This window comes from Typopeltis vanoorti, chromosome 11, assembly GCF_054136105.1.
Source record: "Typopeltis vanoorti isolate ZY-2024b chromosome 11, IOZ_Tvanoo_1.0, whole genome shotgun sequence".
Classification (NCBI taxonomy): domain Eukaryota; kingdom Metazoa; phylum Arthropoda; class Arachnida; order Uropygi; family Thelyphonidae; genus Typopeltis; species Typopeltis vanoorti.
Window position 1 is genome coordinate 66,430,185 of NC_143559.1, and position 18,016 is coordinate 66,448,200.

General features: G+C 34.5%; 1 protein-coding gene across 1 annotated transcript in view; it reads left to right on the top strand.

Annotated features, from left to right (window-relative positions):
* Positions 1 to 406: 406 nt before the first annotated feature.
* Positions 407 to 18,016, top strand: part of Rab1 (RAS oncogene family member Rab1) — a 117,772-nt gene continuing 100,162 nt past the window's right edge. Inside the window, exon 1 of the mRNA XM_090400582.1 lies at positions 407 to 582. Within this exon, the coding sequence (XP_090256708.1) occupies positions 560 to 582 (23 nt within the window). The 5' untranslated portion in view covers positions 407 to 559. The remainder of the gene's footprint in view (positions 583 to 18,016) is intronic.

Consider the following 18,016-nt stretch of genomic DNA (forward strand, 5'->3'; position numbering starts at 1 on the left):
AATATGAAGCTGATCTACTTTTATGTATTTTGAATCGCATATCCTGCTTTCTTTGAGTATATTATTTCGACGGAGATGATTCTTTCCATTTTTACCAAACTGTGAGCTACCATGATATAAGACAAACACATGAAATCTTCATTTTATTTGACTCAATCGTTATTTTCGAACTATGTTTTTTTTTTTTTTTAATTTTTGACGTTCATGAGTGTTATTTCTGGTACTTTGAGCAATAATGCGATTGCTCTTTCAGCACTTTTCTCTTATTATCCTCATAATGCTGTGTAATGCTTGTACTATATGTATAAAAAATAAATAAAAACAAGTGGTGTTGTGAAATAGTGATTTGGCGCTGTAGTCTTGCCACGTCTTGTAAGTGACGTCATGAAGAACAATCAGTAGACACCCTCTAGATCGCATTGCGTGAAAGAGGGAGGAGGGAGCCATCTTGCTCTTTTTAGAAGGTTTTGAATTGGTTTAATAAGTATTAAGGAAACTGTTCCGTGTGAAGTTCGCTTTCCCTTAGCACATTATTTGAATATATTGTTTTTGAAAAGTAATGTCTACAATGAATCCCGAATAGTAAGTAGAAAATGATCTTTAGTAGTAAACATGTTGGGGAGTTTTGTTCAGAACGATAGGCTTATGAAGCGTAATAATTCAGCTGTCGTATTCGTTAAATATGCTTGGTGTTGGCAACTCCCATTATTTTCCTTGTATCAATGTAATATTAACTAGGTGCATTGTGTAAAATGATGAAATAATTATTAGGCGTTAGATTTAGATTTGAAGTTGACATTCTATGCTTTGGCAAAGGAATTTAATGTGAGCCTGACACATTTATCAAAACAATGGTTAATTTTGTGAAGTAGCTGAAGGTATTTTTAAAAATCTTTCTTAGAGCTATATCCAAACACTATTAACTTTACAGGGGAAAAAAGAAAAAAAAGAGCTTTAATAAACACGAAGCTTAGAAATTGAATTATATTGAGATAATTTTATGGTATTTGAATTGTCCATGACCAACAAAAAAGCTTTTTTGAAAGCTCCATAATTTGATGTTCTTGAATGTATTGCCGATTGCGTATTTATACAGATTTTAGTTAAACGATTTCATAGTCATAATATCAGAATTTCTTTTATTCTAATCGAAAATTTGAAACGTATGTTAACGAGAGCTGGTTTTCTTTGTTGCGAATGCCAAAGAAACATTTTCCTGTTTCTTGATAATACAGTATATTCTAAATTTCTATCCTATCGTTTCTGCGTACAGTTACATGCTCGGTGATCAGCTGGGCATAGATATGGTTTGATAATTGTTTATTACTTACAGATTGCAAGTTAATAAATATCTGAATTTAATTTTTTATTGGGTTTTGGAAAGAGCCATTTTACAACCTATAGGTCTTTCTTTGTTTTATGCAATTACATAATAGCCTAATTGTTAATTAAGGCAGGCAGAACTTTTATGTGGATTTCTCTCATTTTGAACTATAACTTCAATTTCAGCTTACTGGCTGGTTTGTCAATATCTTGATTAGTTATCTGATGTACTTTTCAAACACATTGGGGATATTCCTGTCAGCATGGCCATATCTATTTTTGAGCAAAATTTTTCAATTCAACTTTAATATCAAAATATACTTTGTGAATAATTGTAAGAATACACTTCTTTTAATGTTTCTTTATCTAATAACTAACAGGTTTTGACTTTAATTTCTTTCCACCTTCTCATTGTATGTATTTGGATAATGATTGAGGGTTTTCTCATCTGTTGGTAGCATTAAATAAAGCACTGTTTTTGCCCAAGCAAAAAAGGTGCCTTTATGAAATTTACTGTTAAACTTTAAAACATTCATATTTGGGAGGATTCATTATTCAGCATCTCATGAGTAATTGAATTATTAAATGGAATGCGAACTTCAAGGTTTGAAGAACAAGATTAAAAGGAAAGGTACTTTAGATTCATAATCCTTTAACTGTGCACTTTTTTGAATCTTGCTAAGTACATAATATGACTGATCTTACTGTTTAGTGGTTTCTAACCAGGCTTAATCCATCAAACTAAAACAGTATTCTCATTGTCATTCAAGACTAGTAAATTACTTTTGTTAACGGATGCATTAAGCTTGGGATTATTATTATTACGTGACACTTCCAAGGAGTCCAAAGTCTCATTGAGGGAGGGCACCTACTCTGCAACTCCCCGTCTCTGCCACTCACTCCCACCAACTATGTCTACACCACTGCCATCTACTGCCCATCACCACTAACATCTCCACAGACAATAACAAATATCCATACCCATGGTGGGATTCAAGCCCACAGCCATTTGGCTGGAGAGCAGATACACTAACCACTCGGCCAACCAGGCCAGGTTGTCTACCTATGCTATGTTTTTAAATAGTGGCTACTAACATTCTTAATACTCCATATGCAATAAAATGCATAAAATCTGGCAATAAAATACCATTTATGGAAATATCAAATCATATGTTAAAGAAGCATGCATTATTTCCATGTTTAATGATATTAACATGAAAGCACTGTTATATTGCAAACTGTTTTACATGCTGTTGGATGCGGTAAGAATAGCTTGACAATATATAATAGAAAACATAAATAATAGAAAATATTTCAGACGGTGCAATATTTAGCTATATCCTATTTGCTTTATAACTAATTAGAATAACCAGTATTTTTTTGCATTTTGCAAACATTTTTGTAAAGAAAAGATATGCACTGAAAACTAACGATGGTCTTACTTCATCCTTAATTTAGTAAGATTGAGTTAAATTGGTACTTTCTGAATAGAATCAATCAGTGACACAACTGTTCTAATTCTGAATCACTGACAATATTAGTAATAATTTTACAAGAGGAACAGTTGTGAATTAACTGGTATTGAGGTATTTAAATGAGAATTACATTCTTTAAATTTTCTATGCAGTTTTTGAAATGACTACCTCAAAATACTGCATGTTGGTATCCCTGTTTTGTGAGTGCTTTCCTTACTGAGGAGCATTGCCACTGCAAAAGTTACAAATGTCAGTTTCTCCCTGGAAAACTTGCTCATGTTAGATTTTGATTAGAAAGCCAAATTTTAACTGGATTACATGTGGATTTAGTTTTGTTTCTAAACTGTTTGGCCAGTTTAAAAAAAAAACTTAATGAATAAAATGGTTTAGTATGCATAACCTAATGAACCATTTGTGAAATGTTTCCTGTTATGTACTGTCATGTTGTTATTGCAACCAGCATCATGTAAGAACAGTTTGCAATAGAACTGCTTTAATATTAATATCATTAATCATTGAAATAATGCCCAATTCTTTGGCATATGATTTTCATAAATGGTCTTTATTCGTCGAGTATTAAGGATGTTAGTAACCGTTATTTAGAAAAGGTACTTTCCTGTATGCTATTTTATTTGCATCTTGTAATTCATTCTTGTACTAAGAATGGGAGGCACTGGCATGAATGTAAGTGTTATTAATAGGTAAATGCTAGTCATATTGCAGAACATGCTACAGTATTCAACAGAATTGCAAACGTTTCATGAATTGATGGAACATTCTTTCCATTAACTTCTCAACTGTAGCATTGACAAGAAAGTGCCAGTTGCCATGAAAGAGCAGCACAACCTGAAGAGTTGTCTACATACAGAATTGCAGATGCTTTGTGTATGAAATATGCTAGGGTTGTAAACCAACGGATATATATATATATATATATATATGAATTTCAATGATTTTTCATATTGTAACACTTTCTGGTTAGCACAAATCTCGTTCGTGCTAGTTCATTATCACATGCCATGGATTGGCTTTCTGTTTTATAGAGAATAAAATTCAGCCTCCACTTGAAACTAATTTTTAACATCAAGTGAAAGGCTGAAAATGGCTTCTCTTCCAGTCATTTGAATTTAAATCAGAACTTTTCTCCTCAGCATTTGACACTAGAGACCCATCCATGCTTGCTAGGACTGCCAGCAGTGAATTTGGTCATCTTAGTTTGTTATAACCATTTTAATATTTGAATGTAAATGATTGCACAATCTATAGTTATGTGCTTTGGTTATAAATCCTTGGGTTCAAATTCTATCTAGGATGTTAAAAACTTAATATAGAAATTCAATCAGTTATCAGCTTTTCTTAGGGGAGTAAGGTGGTTCCTCTCAGAAATTTTGCTATTCATCTTATAACTGTCAGGGAAGGGGGTGACAGATGTGGAGAGATTAACTGTCCTGTTCAAAACATTTAAGTTTTTATAAAGCAAGCCTACTTGTCTTTATTAGGCCATTGAGCCTGACATGCAAAGACACGAGATTTAGTAGCGTGTTTAAAATGCTTTTTTGGAGTTAGATGCCAGTCTGCATACTCAAGTTAAGCTTAAAAGTAGATTTCTAAATAGTTTTGTGAAGATGTTTCAGCTTTACATTATGTACTAACCTTTTTTGAGTAGGATTGCCAAAAAAAAAAAAAAATCCTAAGTCATTTCGAGAATTATTATTATTATTATTATTATTATTCGTGACACTTCCAAGGAGTCCGAAGACTCATCGCGGGAGGACACCTACAACTGCCTCAACCACTACACCGAACCTCCACTACGAATCATCTCCATCAACGAATTGAATTTGTAGATTTGAAACATGTTTGAACAGATAATTTTACACAATGAATGTGTTATGAATATATTGTTCATTCATGTTGTTGATGTTTTTATGAATTAGCTGAGCATATTAGAGCAGGGATGTGTAATGAAGTATAAGTTTATCATATTCCTTGTCCTCTGCCTTCTTGATCATCTTGGTTTTCTTTTTAAATTAGGAATTTGCTGACATTCATTCATCTTACATATGTAATGGAACTTTTTAAAATTTTTTTATTCCTTTTTACTTTGTATTCCATTGTTAATGTACTTAGGATCCCTTAGATAGTAAGACAAATTGTATATTGATTAAAATTATTTCCATGTTAGTTTGTTTCCTGCTCAATTTTTACAAACATGACATCTCATATATCTTATATATATTAAAACAATTACAAAGTTATAGTATTTCTCAGCTATAACCAAAGCATAATGGCAATTGCTTACAGAATTTCTGTTCATGATTGACTATTCATTGCTATTGCACCAGAGATGTGTGAATTCACATGGACAGAAGACAAGTCTTGATTTGACTTGATAGTAGATTTGAGTTATAGCTGGCCCTCTCTTGATGAGTCCTTGGAGGTGTCATTCAATAATAGTGATATCTTTACAGTGAATCAGGACATGAGTATAAGCATGCAGTGTATTTGAAATAAGTGTTTAGTTTTAAGCAGGATAAACATGATACTGAAAAGAAATATGTAAGACTTAAAGAATTAGTCAAGCAGCATTTAGAGGGTGAACTGTAGACTCAGCTATACAAATATTCAAGAAAAAATGAACAATAGAGAAACCTTGGTGTTTCACTGACAAACTGAAGAAAACAAATTCAGCTAGGGAGGCATATGATAAAGTTGTTTGCAAGGATAGAAAAAGAGCATATTAAGTTGTTGGCACATACCATGAGAAAATACAGAAAAATATAACAGCTATGTTTAAAAGTAGCTAAAGAGGTCATGGGAAGACTTAAGAATTTTGAAGATATATATGAAGATGAAAACACAATTTACAGACAAAAATACTATTTGTAGCAGGTAATATATGGCATTATGTGTTAAAAAAAAAAAGGCACAGCTATGGAGTCCCCTCTTTCTGCTCTTGCTAATTTTTTTAGGAAACATTTTGAAGACACCCCTAAACTTGACCCCTCTCAAACTCTCTCTATATATATATATCGGGCGAACATTCAAGGTTTGCAGTGCACATCTACTGAATAGCACTATCACCTATATTATATTTTTAAATTTATTCCCATTAAAGACGCCACTAATTATTTCTTGATGCTGCATGATTCCTAAAATTAAACACAATATACTAATGCTTCATGAAGAGGACACTTTTCGATTCATAAACGTTGTATTGTATTTGCATTAATAGTCTGGGTGTGCAGTCACAAATACATATACCTTTTGATTAGCTTCTATATATGAGTTGCCCCAGTCCTGAAAATACTTCAGACGTGAACTTTGCTGAGACTTGGATAAAGGATTAAACCAAGTATATAATTTCTTGGTATCTTTAAGTTATGCTTGAACACTTGACTACCTTTTTGAATTTTTTTGATGTCTGAGGTTCATTGTGTTTAGAGATCAATATTTCCTGAAATGTGGCATGTGTATCTTATGGATATCTGAAAGGTTCTTGGGGGGGGGGACAAAAGACTTAAATTTTCCCCTTCATGCTTACACGATGATTAGAATATATCTTAAAAATTATGGAAACAACTACTGTGTTAGAGTAAAACTTCAGTTTAATATAAACCAAAATAATCACTCGACGTTTTGACCTTCACATTAAGGTCATCATCTGGAGCATGTGCACACAAAGAAATAGGCTGCACTGTACATAGTGTGCTAAAGTTACTGGTCAACCATTAAAACTATTATTGCATCAAAGCTAGTTCTGTTATTATTTGTTATGTTACTAAATTAAGTTATAGAGCAACATGTTCACATCACAAAGTTAACTCATAAGTATACATATAAATTAAAATAAACCAGTATGGATGGTGGCCAATAAAAGCTGAAAAATTGCTTAGTCCTAAAATCAGGGTTTGCTGGAAAACTTGAATTAAATGGTCTGAATGTGTGCCATCCGAATTCTTGGAATTTTTATGCCACCATTATTGTTAAGATTAGGATGGGGGAAGGAATAATAGTGGCCAGTTCAGCAGGGCACTGTCCATGAAAGTATCTGTAGAAGAGGCACAAGGCAGAAACAATATTCTGTGAGAGTGGGATCATTAATTATCCAGATTGTCCTTTTCTGGATAGAATTGAGCAATCTTAGAGAGGATTTTGATGCATCACCCATAGCTGGACAAATTTGGGCTTTGTATAGAGTTAGCAGCTACGAAGGTGTGAAGTAGTGTCTTGTGCAAAATAAAAGTTTTTTGTTGGCTGCAAAAGTTATAGTTGAAATATGATTATGCTAGGAAAGATCAGAGGCACAAGTCAGTCCAAGAAGAGAAATCTTGATTGTGTTTGGGTTTCAATATTATTATTACATTACACTTCCAGGGAATCCAAAGACTCATCGAGGGAGGGCATCCGCTCTACAACTTCTTGTCCCACCACTCCACCAACCTTCATCATCTAACACCAATGCCATCTACCGCCGCCTATCACCACTAATACTTTCACAGACAATCGCAAACATCCATGCCCACGCCGGGATTTGAACCCGCAGCCTTTTGGCTGGAGAGCGGTTATGCTAACCACTTGGCCAACCAGGCCGGCATTGTAAAATATTTATTTCTTTTCTTTGTCTTTTGTTTATCAATTTATTTATCTGCATACATACTTAAACTTATTCTTGAAGGTAAACTTATTACTGAAGGTAAGGGGAAGATACATGAGCATTAAAATTTATAAGGTTGACCTTGCCCCACTGGGATATAGCTAGATCTGAGTTCAGGTCCTTGGTCATGGTATGCCTTGACGATTCTAATACTTGAGCACTAATTGGTTTGTCAAATGAAAAGGAGGAATGGAGTACACTGTCATCAGCACAGCTATTGTAAAATATCTCTTTTCTTTGTCTTTCGTTTATCAGCTTATTTATCTGCGTACATACTTAAACTTATTCTTGCCCCCCTCTTTTTCTGTTGTTAATTAGACCTCGTGTTGCAAGTCTAACGTAACACTTCCTGAGCAATTGCACAATGTCAATTAAGAAATTTATTTATTCGTAACAACTGCGCCACTTAATTGATCTTTTTATGTTTGAAAGTCAGGGTGAGAAGATGACAAAATTAATTTAACACTTCTATACAAATTGTTTATATGCAAGTCGTGGCTCGTAACTATTCTGCTCCCGTAGGTTCGATATAATTTTTGGGACAGTGCATTGGCTAAGGAGTGAGAACCAGATAGTTACTAAACAAAAACATTTATTATCAAACTAAAAGATGTGATAAAGAGCACATAAAAGTTAACTAAAGATTAACTTAATCAAAAGCACTTTAAACACACAAATTTACTTGCTATCTGAGCAACAGAAACTATAGTGCTTTCACTATCAGAAAAACCCTGGTTTGCCTTGATATAAAAGTGTCTTCTATGACACAACTTGGCTTATAAGTATTCCAGAAGGGATTACATTCAACTTTCTTCCAATATATTCAAAACTTAAATGACACTAATTCAGACACTATCACAGTCAACCTGCGAATTAGACATACTTAACAATACATAATTTTTCATTATTTCACATTCACTTTTCCTGCTAGTTAACAAGTAACCTCTCTCAATCCTTTAAGATTTCGAGTCGCATACACATAACATACTACAACAAATTACTGGCTTACTTGCTAATAATCTCAAGAGGAAAGGCCGATATACAGTCCGTTATACACATTGGAACTAGAACGTCCTTTGTCTGGTTGATCCTCGAACTTTTTTTCATTGAATGCGCTGCGGTTCTGCTGTAGCTATTGGGAGCCTAGAGCGAGCTGGCAGCGGTGAACATAGGGTGATGAAGGCAGGAAAACGAACCTCCTGGATTGTGGAAAGGAGCTCTCGTAGGTGAAGAGGCAAGGACCAAAAAACCTAGAACCACGTGCTGCATTGCCTTTTATTCTATTTTCCTTCCTTTGTTCTCAAGTTAGAGTATTCCCAGATTAGCCAGAAGCAATGAAAGAACTGACGTCGTCGCTGGCCACTTGACCGTACGATTTCGCCGCTAATCCAGCTTAATTCTTATTAAGCTCTTAACTAGTCTAAAGTGCAGGTTCGTTCTAACAGCGAATTATTCTTTTATATTTTTATATCTTACTAAGTACATTTTTTAAAAGCAATTCAGACAAAAACAATTGTAAAATCTTTAGCGAAAATTCCCTAAAAAATTAATTTCTCGCGAGATTTTACACTATGGGTAGGATTGAAAGTTTGTGAGAGCAGGTCATTTATGTACAAGAGGAAGAGAGTAGGTGAAAGAACAGATCCCTGGGGTACTTCTGCATTGATGCAGAAATCTGAGGAGAGTAAGCCATCTACCATCACACATAGTGAGCAACCAATGAGAACGTTGACGATCCAGTTGCAGGGTGGAGAAGGCCCATAGGATGGCAGTTTGGTGAGTAAGCCTCTGTGCCAAATCTGATGGAATGCCCTTGAAATGTTGAGGGCAACCACATGAGTTTCTCCAAATTTCTCCATGGCTTGAGTCCAAAGTGGGTGGTGAAAGCAAGATCAACTATAGATTGCAAAAGTGGTGGAATCCATACTGCTGGCCATGATTAGTTGGTGTCTTTCTAGACAGTTCCAGATTTTGTTGTTGATGACCTTTTCCATAAGGTTTGAGAGAACAGAAGTGAGAACAATTGGACAGTATGTTTGTTGACTTTTATCACCTTTGGAATGGGCTGGATGTGGACCTGTTTCCATGTTGTCAGGGAGATGTCAGTTTAATAGGATCGATTTCTGGCTAAAGTTCTGGGCCACAATTTTTTAACACAATAGGATACCATCAGTAATAGATGCCCTGTTTGTGTTAAGGCTTCTTCGAATTTTTTTTTCTGTTGGGAGACATGAAGAGAGCCATTGTTTGTCAAGTGGAGGGAACTTTGCCCAGGTCATCAATGCTGGAATTGGAAGAGAAGAGTGATGCAAGTAAGTTGGCCTTGTCTTTTGGTGAGGTGACTACAGTACCATCTGTATGTGAGAGTGGTGGAAACCTGGGTAGTCAGAAGTTGCACCCAGTGGCCTCGGCAAAAGACTAGAAGGAACGACTGCTATTTGAGCAAGAGGTGAGGTTGCAGCATTTGGCCCTTTCAGGGTCTGACTTGGACTGAGTGATGATTCTTTTACTGTTGTGGGTTGCAGAAAGGGTAGATGGAGTTTTGGTCTCGAGCTAATTGTGGCAAGCAGAAGGTTTTTTCTTTTACATCATCGACACACTTTTTTTTTTTTTTTTTTTTTTTTGAGAACCAAGGCTTGGATGGTGGCTGAGTGTTTGGACTGGAATAGGGAATGAAAGCCTTCATTTCATTCCTGTGAGGATGATTTCTGTTATTTGGTCTGAGCAGGTGTTTGGATCAGAAGAACTGAAGCAGTAGTCAGACCATGGGAAGGAGGAATATAAGTCACTGAGATCGTCTCAGTTGGTGCCCAAGGGCATGAGACTGACTGGTGGATGTAGGTTGCTTTGCAGCAAAAAAGAATTGCATGAGGTTGGTTTGAGTTTCCAAGAGAACTGACAACTACAGTATACCTGAAAAAGGAGCTTGTTAGGAAGGGGTCAAGTGTTGGCAAATTGGATAGGGTTGTCTGGTATTCTGGTGGGAAGATTCATCTGAGATAGAGATAGGTCATTGCTGATAGCAAACACCTCAGCATCCCTGCCTGCTTGATCTGTGAAACTGGAGAAGGTGAGGTCATCCTTCTTGGGGACATTGAAGTCCCTAAGAAGGATGACCTCACTATCGGTATACTTAGACTGCAGAAAGTTGACCTTTAGAGAGAGAGAGAGAGAGAGAGAGGTTCAGAGTGGTTGACAGTTTGGAGAGCGATACAGGGAACATATGAAAAGGGCAGATTGATTTGGTAGAGAAATTTTTGAGCCAAAGCAGATCAAATAGTGAAGGATTTAAGGATTTTGATGCTATATATTGTGCATCGACAGCCCTTTTGTAGCTGCTATTTATTGGATTTGTATGATCAAAATGTGTTTAAAAATTAAATTTTCACATTAATTTGAAATTTATTATAATGCAAATATTAAACTTTAATTATTCATGTTAGAATGAAATATAACTTCTCCCAAACTGACTTGCCTTAAATGGGACATGTGAATGTTATTAAACCATAAAGGGATATGCGGGTACTGAAAATTTTGGTAACACTGGTTTAGAGGAATATTTTGGTGTGAGCCAGAGAGCAAATGATAGTTTGGAAATGGTATGTTGCTTAAAAAAAAAAAAAAAATCATATTTATTGGTAAAAGTAATGTCTATTTTCTGGGATTCAGAAAGCTAATCTTAGAATATTATCAGGGAAAGGTACGATTCAGGTTGTATGAGAGTGGTCTGAAAAGTTCTCAGCCTAACAAATGAAAAAACGAATTTATAATTTAAAAATGATTTTTATTTTTCAACATAAGACTAATACATTTATTCCAACGCCATTATCCCATCCCTGTAGTGGTTCTTAGTAAGATCTGCAAAATACCCCTCTACAGCTGCAATCATCTCGTGATTTGAAGAAAAATGCTGACCAGCAAGGAAGATTATTAGTTTTGGGAAGAGATAAAAGTCAGAGGGAGCCAAATCTGAAGAATAGGGTGGATGCTGGATGTTTGAACAATTCATAGTGCAGATCCCTTAATTTTCCCATTGCCAAAATACCTTTGTGGGCAGGTGCATTGTCCTGATGAAAGATGTTTTTCTTCTGCAAACTTGGTGTTTTCTCACGAATCTTTTTCGCCTAGTCTTGTTAAAAGATCGGAATAATATTCCCCGGTTATTATTTTGCCTTTTTCAAGATAATTAATAAACAAAATTCCTTTGGCATCTCAAAACACTGATACCATGACCTTTCCTGCTAATGGAACAGACTTTGTCTTCTTTGACACTAAACAACTGGCTTCTATCCACTGTTTTGACTGCTGTTTGGATTCTGGTGTGTAATGGTGAATCCAAGTCTCATCCATAGTAATAAATTGATGCACAAAATCGGTCTTATTCTTGTTAAAACGCTCCAAGCACTGTTCAGAGATTTTCAAGCAAGTGCGTTTTTGATCTGCTGTATGCAAGCGTGGCACCCATTTTGTGCAAAGCTTTTTCTTTTGTAATTCTTCATGCAAATTTTTGTAATTTTTCAGGCATTTGAAAAGTCTCAGCAGTTTCATACACTTTGACTTGCCGGTCATTCAATACCATATCATGCACTTGATCAGTTATTTCTGGTGTTATGCTTTTTGGACATCCTTCACGTGAATCGTCTTCAATGCTGGTACTGCCACGTTTAAACTCGGCAGCCCATTTCTTAATTGTTGAAAACAAAGGAGAAGAATGCCCATAAACTTTTATGAACTTCGAATGAATTTCTTTCGGCTTTAAATATTCTTTTACAAAGATTTTTATAACCACACCATACTCAATTTTATCCATTTCAAGGGATACAGACAATACTATTGTTTCAGACAGCTGTATGAAACAAACTACTTGATAGAATGACTTGCAATTTCACATGGATGCTTATAACAGATGTACCAACTTAGAAAAAAAAAATCTTGCTGGCCATCTGTGGTCGAGACCGAGAACTTTTCAGACACCCTCGTATGTTTTATATTTAGATTTGCATAAAATCTAGTGGGTCTTATTTTATGGTGAAAATATAAGCCAAAACCAGTCATTCTATCCAGACCTTTGACAGATGATCCCAATAGCGATTGTATTTCTTACATGTTATACTTGATTTTTACATTAAACATGTTTTTAATATAGTTATTAAAGATCTTGAAAAATAAATTGCTTACCTTGGGGCTGATGAAATTAAGTAGTGATGGGCATTAACTTACATTTTGAGACGTTATTTCAATTTAATGACTAGTTTTAAAACCACAATTTAGTTCACTGCAACTGCATACACTGAACTGCATTAAATAGAAGCTATTTAGAAGAACAATGCCCTAATTTATGTACTTCATAAAGAAGTGGGATGTTGATTTGAACAATAAAGAATGCTAATGTGGGTGACGTTCTACATCCTGATTAGCAAAAACTCCATATATCTGGAAATTTCCACCCATCGTTCCTAGCAGAAGATCTAGTTCTTGCAACTATCATTGTTCTTAAAATGAAAGCCCCTTATGGAAAGTAAATTGATTCCTAAGAATATTGCATGTCGATTTTAAGAGTTGAGGTGTCATTGTAGGAATGATACAAATTAAATGCTGAGGATTGCTATCATCACAGTTTGTCTCATGCATGATGAGGAAACTGAATTATAACAGATCTGTATGGAAGAGTGTCAATGTTAGGTAACTTAAAAGGATTGGAATGGTTATTATGGAAATGAAGAGAGAACGATTATGTTCATCTGGTTCAGACCTATCAAGCATATATAAAGATGTGTACATAAGTAAAGAACTAGATAAGAACAGATCTGCAAGTTGTTGAACTGTCATGCAGACCACAGACAAGAGTATACAAAACATAAAAAAAAAAGCATATAAGTAACTTTTGTCTGTACGTGAATGCCAGGGGTATATAAGAAACACTATCATGCAGACCACAGACAAGAGTATACAAAACAAAAAAAAAAGCATATAAGTAACTTTTGTCTGTACATGAATGCCAGGGGTATCAGAAACAAAGGAGTAGTTTGTTACCTTGGTTAATATATTGGGACTCTCATATTGTGCATTAGTGAGACCTGGCTATCAGAAGCAGACAATTGGTATTGAGTGCAAAGGGTATGGTATTTTTGGAAAGAGGAGGATGTGCTGCTAATATCAGATGACTCATATCCAGTTAGTTGAAACCTATGACTTGCAATACTAGTAAGTTTTTCATGTGGCAGTGAGTTTGAAACCATCTCGTGTGAGATTTAGTCTAACAAGATCAGATACATAGCGGGGCATTACAGACCAGGTGGATTGGTTGCTAGTGCCCCGCTATGTATTTGATCTTGTTAAAAGATCGGAATATTATTCCGATCTTTTAACAAGATCAGTTTGATCATAATGTACTAAAGTGAATGAATTGCATTGCCAAATGAAGACAATGGGTTTGAAAAGAGTATGTGAAAGTTGAGTGAATGTCAAGAAGGGGTGAGGGCTCAATTTTTCTATCATGCTGTGCATGATTGGAATGGATTGCTGTTGGATGTTGTGTGCAAGTAGTGTGAATGAACTCGAGCACAGGTATGACAGCACTTGGTACACTGTGGTATGGTGCACTTGGTACAATTTCAAGAAAGCTATCCAACTATTTACAAGAATTAAATATCAACGAAGTGAACAAAAAACATCTACAAAAAACTGCATTACTTGGAACAGTCTATAATTTACAACGCTACCTGACTGACTATACTTAGATTCTTGACTAGAATCTGAATTGTTCATGACAACATGACAATCACCAGTCAGATTGTTTGATATCTTGTTTTAACTGTCTATCAAGTATGTGAATAAAATAACTGTTTCACACTGTAGGTAAACTAGTTTTTTATCCTATTTCTTTGGTCGTTTAATTGGATGCTCAGATATGTTGCAACATTGGAATTTTGCCAGCATTCAAGAGGTAAAAAAGGTAGTGTGTATATTCAGATTTTTCTGCAGCCACATGACTGATTTTCAGTGATATGACTTAATTTCAACACATAGTAAATTTAAAGTAACTGTAATACTAATTAAACTAATATATAAAATCTTCGTATAAGTATTTTATCTTATGAGAATAGGAACAAATATTGTTTAAAAGAATTGAAAGATAATGTACTAAAGTGAGCTGTCAGTTCTGGGTAAGTGCTTCATGACAGATGCAGTACATTTATTAAAAATCATTTCAAAGAGCATGACGAAAAATGCATTCAAGGTGCTCAAATCATTGATCTAAGCATTGTGTAAAAGCTAACTTTTTGAATAAACATTTTCATAGTTGCTTCATTATAGCACTTAGTATGTGTTCCGAAAGATCGACTGCTTTCAGATCTGTGTAATGTCAGTATGGTTTTCTGCACTTTTATCAGTTGAATGTAGTAGTCGTGATGTGTTCTAAGTACTGCTAATACTGACTGGAATATGCAGGTTTCAGGAGATGACGTACACATGAGAGAAATAATGGAGCCTCTGCATCCTCCTTGGTTGATCAAAAAATTTGCAAGTTTATTGCCATGCTTGAAGGTATATATGGAATATGCTGATATACTTGTACATAATACCCCACTTTGCTTTATGCTATTTTTAGTCTACAGCTATATGCTATAGCCGTTATGCTATATTTTAATCTACAGATGTGAATTGTTGACTAAAATGCACAAACATTATTGAAGAAAAAATGAGAGTTTGAGAACAGGAACCATACCTTGGAGATTCAGTGGCAAGCCCTGAAGAAAACATTGATTCAGTCAGAGAGATATGTGGTGAGGTTGTCTGCAAGGATAGAAAAATCAGAACTCCATGGTGGATACAGGAAATTAAAGAGACAGTGAAGGAAAAGAAAGCATATCAAAAAAAAGTTCCTGGCACATAAATCAGCTTGTGCTCTTAGAGAATACAGAGACAAGCGTGAAAGCTAAACACTGTGGAAAACTAGCCAAACAAGTCATGGGAAGACTTTGATAAGAACATAGAAAATAAATATCAAGTTGACAAAATATTCTGGAGGCTGCTGAAAAAGCTCAAAAATGAGGAAAGAGTGCTGTAAAAGGAATTAAAGATGATAAAGGTAACATGAAAACAGGAGAAAAAGATATCCTTGAAGTATAGAGTAATTACTTAGAAAAATTGTTAAATTAAACAAGCGGTGATGAAAAGGCAGTGGTAAAAAAAAACACTGACCAGGCATTTGCAATCATGGAGCATTTTAAAAATTTTATTTGGGGTGCTAGTTTTAATCTTCACCTCAGGTGCTAATTTACCCTGATATACCATTCAGGCTATATTTGATAATTCATAATAAAATTCTAAGTAAAATTTTCATAAAATGAAAATAGTATTTTAAGACTTCAATAAATGTAATGGTATTTGCTATTTTATACATCAATTTGTTTTTTTTTTTAAACATAAATATTATATGACTATGATTATAAATCATTTGCAACAAAATAGCTGAGTAATATATGTTCACAAAATTATTCCTCTCATCAGGCAGTTTGTTGATTAAATGAAAGCAAAAGATCACTATTAATAACTAATTGAATTTTCTCATTTTTAAGTTTGGATCATATTTGACAACTTATTGGAAGATAATTATTTTATAATGTTAATTTATAATTTTTGAATTTTCTTAATTGTGACATTTTCACTATCTTCAAAATTAAAATGAATCAATCCAAAGTTTGGAAATGCTGAGAAATTAAAAATGAGGAAGTATCTCAGTGCAATTATTGTTCAAAGTGGATCTCATGTAAAGGATCAAACTAGTGGATCTGAGGCATTTAGAACGTATTTTAAAGCTTTGTGAAACAAGAAAATTAACTGAGATTTGTATCTAGATTAGATATAAAAGATGTAATATCAACTTGAACAGTTACAAATGTTATGTACTTGAATTAGTTTTAAAGCAGAATTATGTATTACAAAACTAATTGGATATCTTAATTTTGAACATCCATGCACATAAAAGAAGTATAAATATCAGAACTTAATGATTAACAAAACCAATTAACTTCTGTTAATCATTAGGTTACTGTTCGTCTTTGGATTAGTGGACAAGTATTGAAAATGAGATTTCAGTATTGTTAATTTCGATAACTCAAATTTTTACTTTATTATTAGTTCTTACATAATGTAAGAATTTGGAATTTTGAAAAAAGAGGACAAATGAAGCAAGAGTGCAGAAATTCCTGAAGGCCCAGTTGAAAATTTATGCTGCCTTGACCACTGAACTGGCTGTGTGTATACACGTCAATAATTACATGGATACGAAGCTTATATTTTTGATATTTTATCTGCAAGGTCATTTGGGTAGTTAATCATGCCATTCATTCAGCAGTTGACACATTTTATAATGTGTCATATTGTCATATAGTAAATATATTTAAAAAATAATTTTCATGTACAAAATTGTATAGTCCAGGTAATTTCTGAAACTTAGAAAAAAAAAGTCTTCAGCCCTAGGAACAGAAAAATAGACTCAGACACCTTAACAAAGACTTATTCACTCATTACAATATTGACGATGTGACACTGCTGTGAATCAGCTGATGCTATTGTTGCTTCTGTTTGTTTGTTTTTTTGTATTATGAGCTGCTTATAACTTATTTTATTATTAACAATGGTAGATAAAAATCAAAGCAATAGCACTGTTTTCAGTGAAAAGAAGGAAGACACTTAAATTTATTACATTAGATACACCAGGGTTTCCCAAACTGTGTTCCATGGGAAATGAATAAGTGTTCATGTGAAAAATTATCAATTATTATGAACTTGGAATGGTTTTAAGTGCTGCGATAAGTTCAAACATGTTTGAAAATCAGGCGCTCCTCACTTTGCATGTAGATTGTGCTATAAGGCCAGTGCGTGCTGGCCTTGACTCAGCCACTGGCTGACAGCCGTCTGCAGTTGTCAACACCTCCAAGCGCGAGCAGAGTATGGAGGTATCTATTCTAGGCCTGCTTGCAGTTGTCGACACCTCCGAGCGTGAGTGAAGTATAGTGAAGTATGGCGGTATTTATTCTAGGAAATGTGTGGTCACAAGCAAGGTCAATGTGATGCATTGAGGACCGGCACACCTGTAGTGTGCGCTTAGCTTTACATTGAATACGAGACTGATACTTGACTCTAACCAAGGTGTTCCATTCAAATTTCAGGATTTGTGAAGTGTTCTGTCGTAAGAAAAGTTTGGGAAATGCTGAGATACACTAACATCACTATATTTAATCAGTATCGAACATTGAGATTGGCCACAGGCTATACTTACCTACCACTATTGTTAAAAACACATTCTTAGTGAAATGAAAAGTGTCACTAGTTAATACTCACAGTTATTAACTTTTACAGACTAGTTATCTAACTACAGTTATAAAGCATTTGTTCAGTTATTCACATATATTGTGTGTAACTATTTTTTCAACATGAACTTTTCAATTCTGCATCAGATTAGTTAAGTTACACAAAAATGGACAAATGTTCCTATCCATATGACATGATCCACTCCAAAAGAGAAATTCTGATCCTTTATATTGTGCGTATA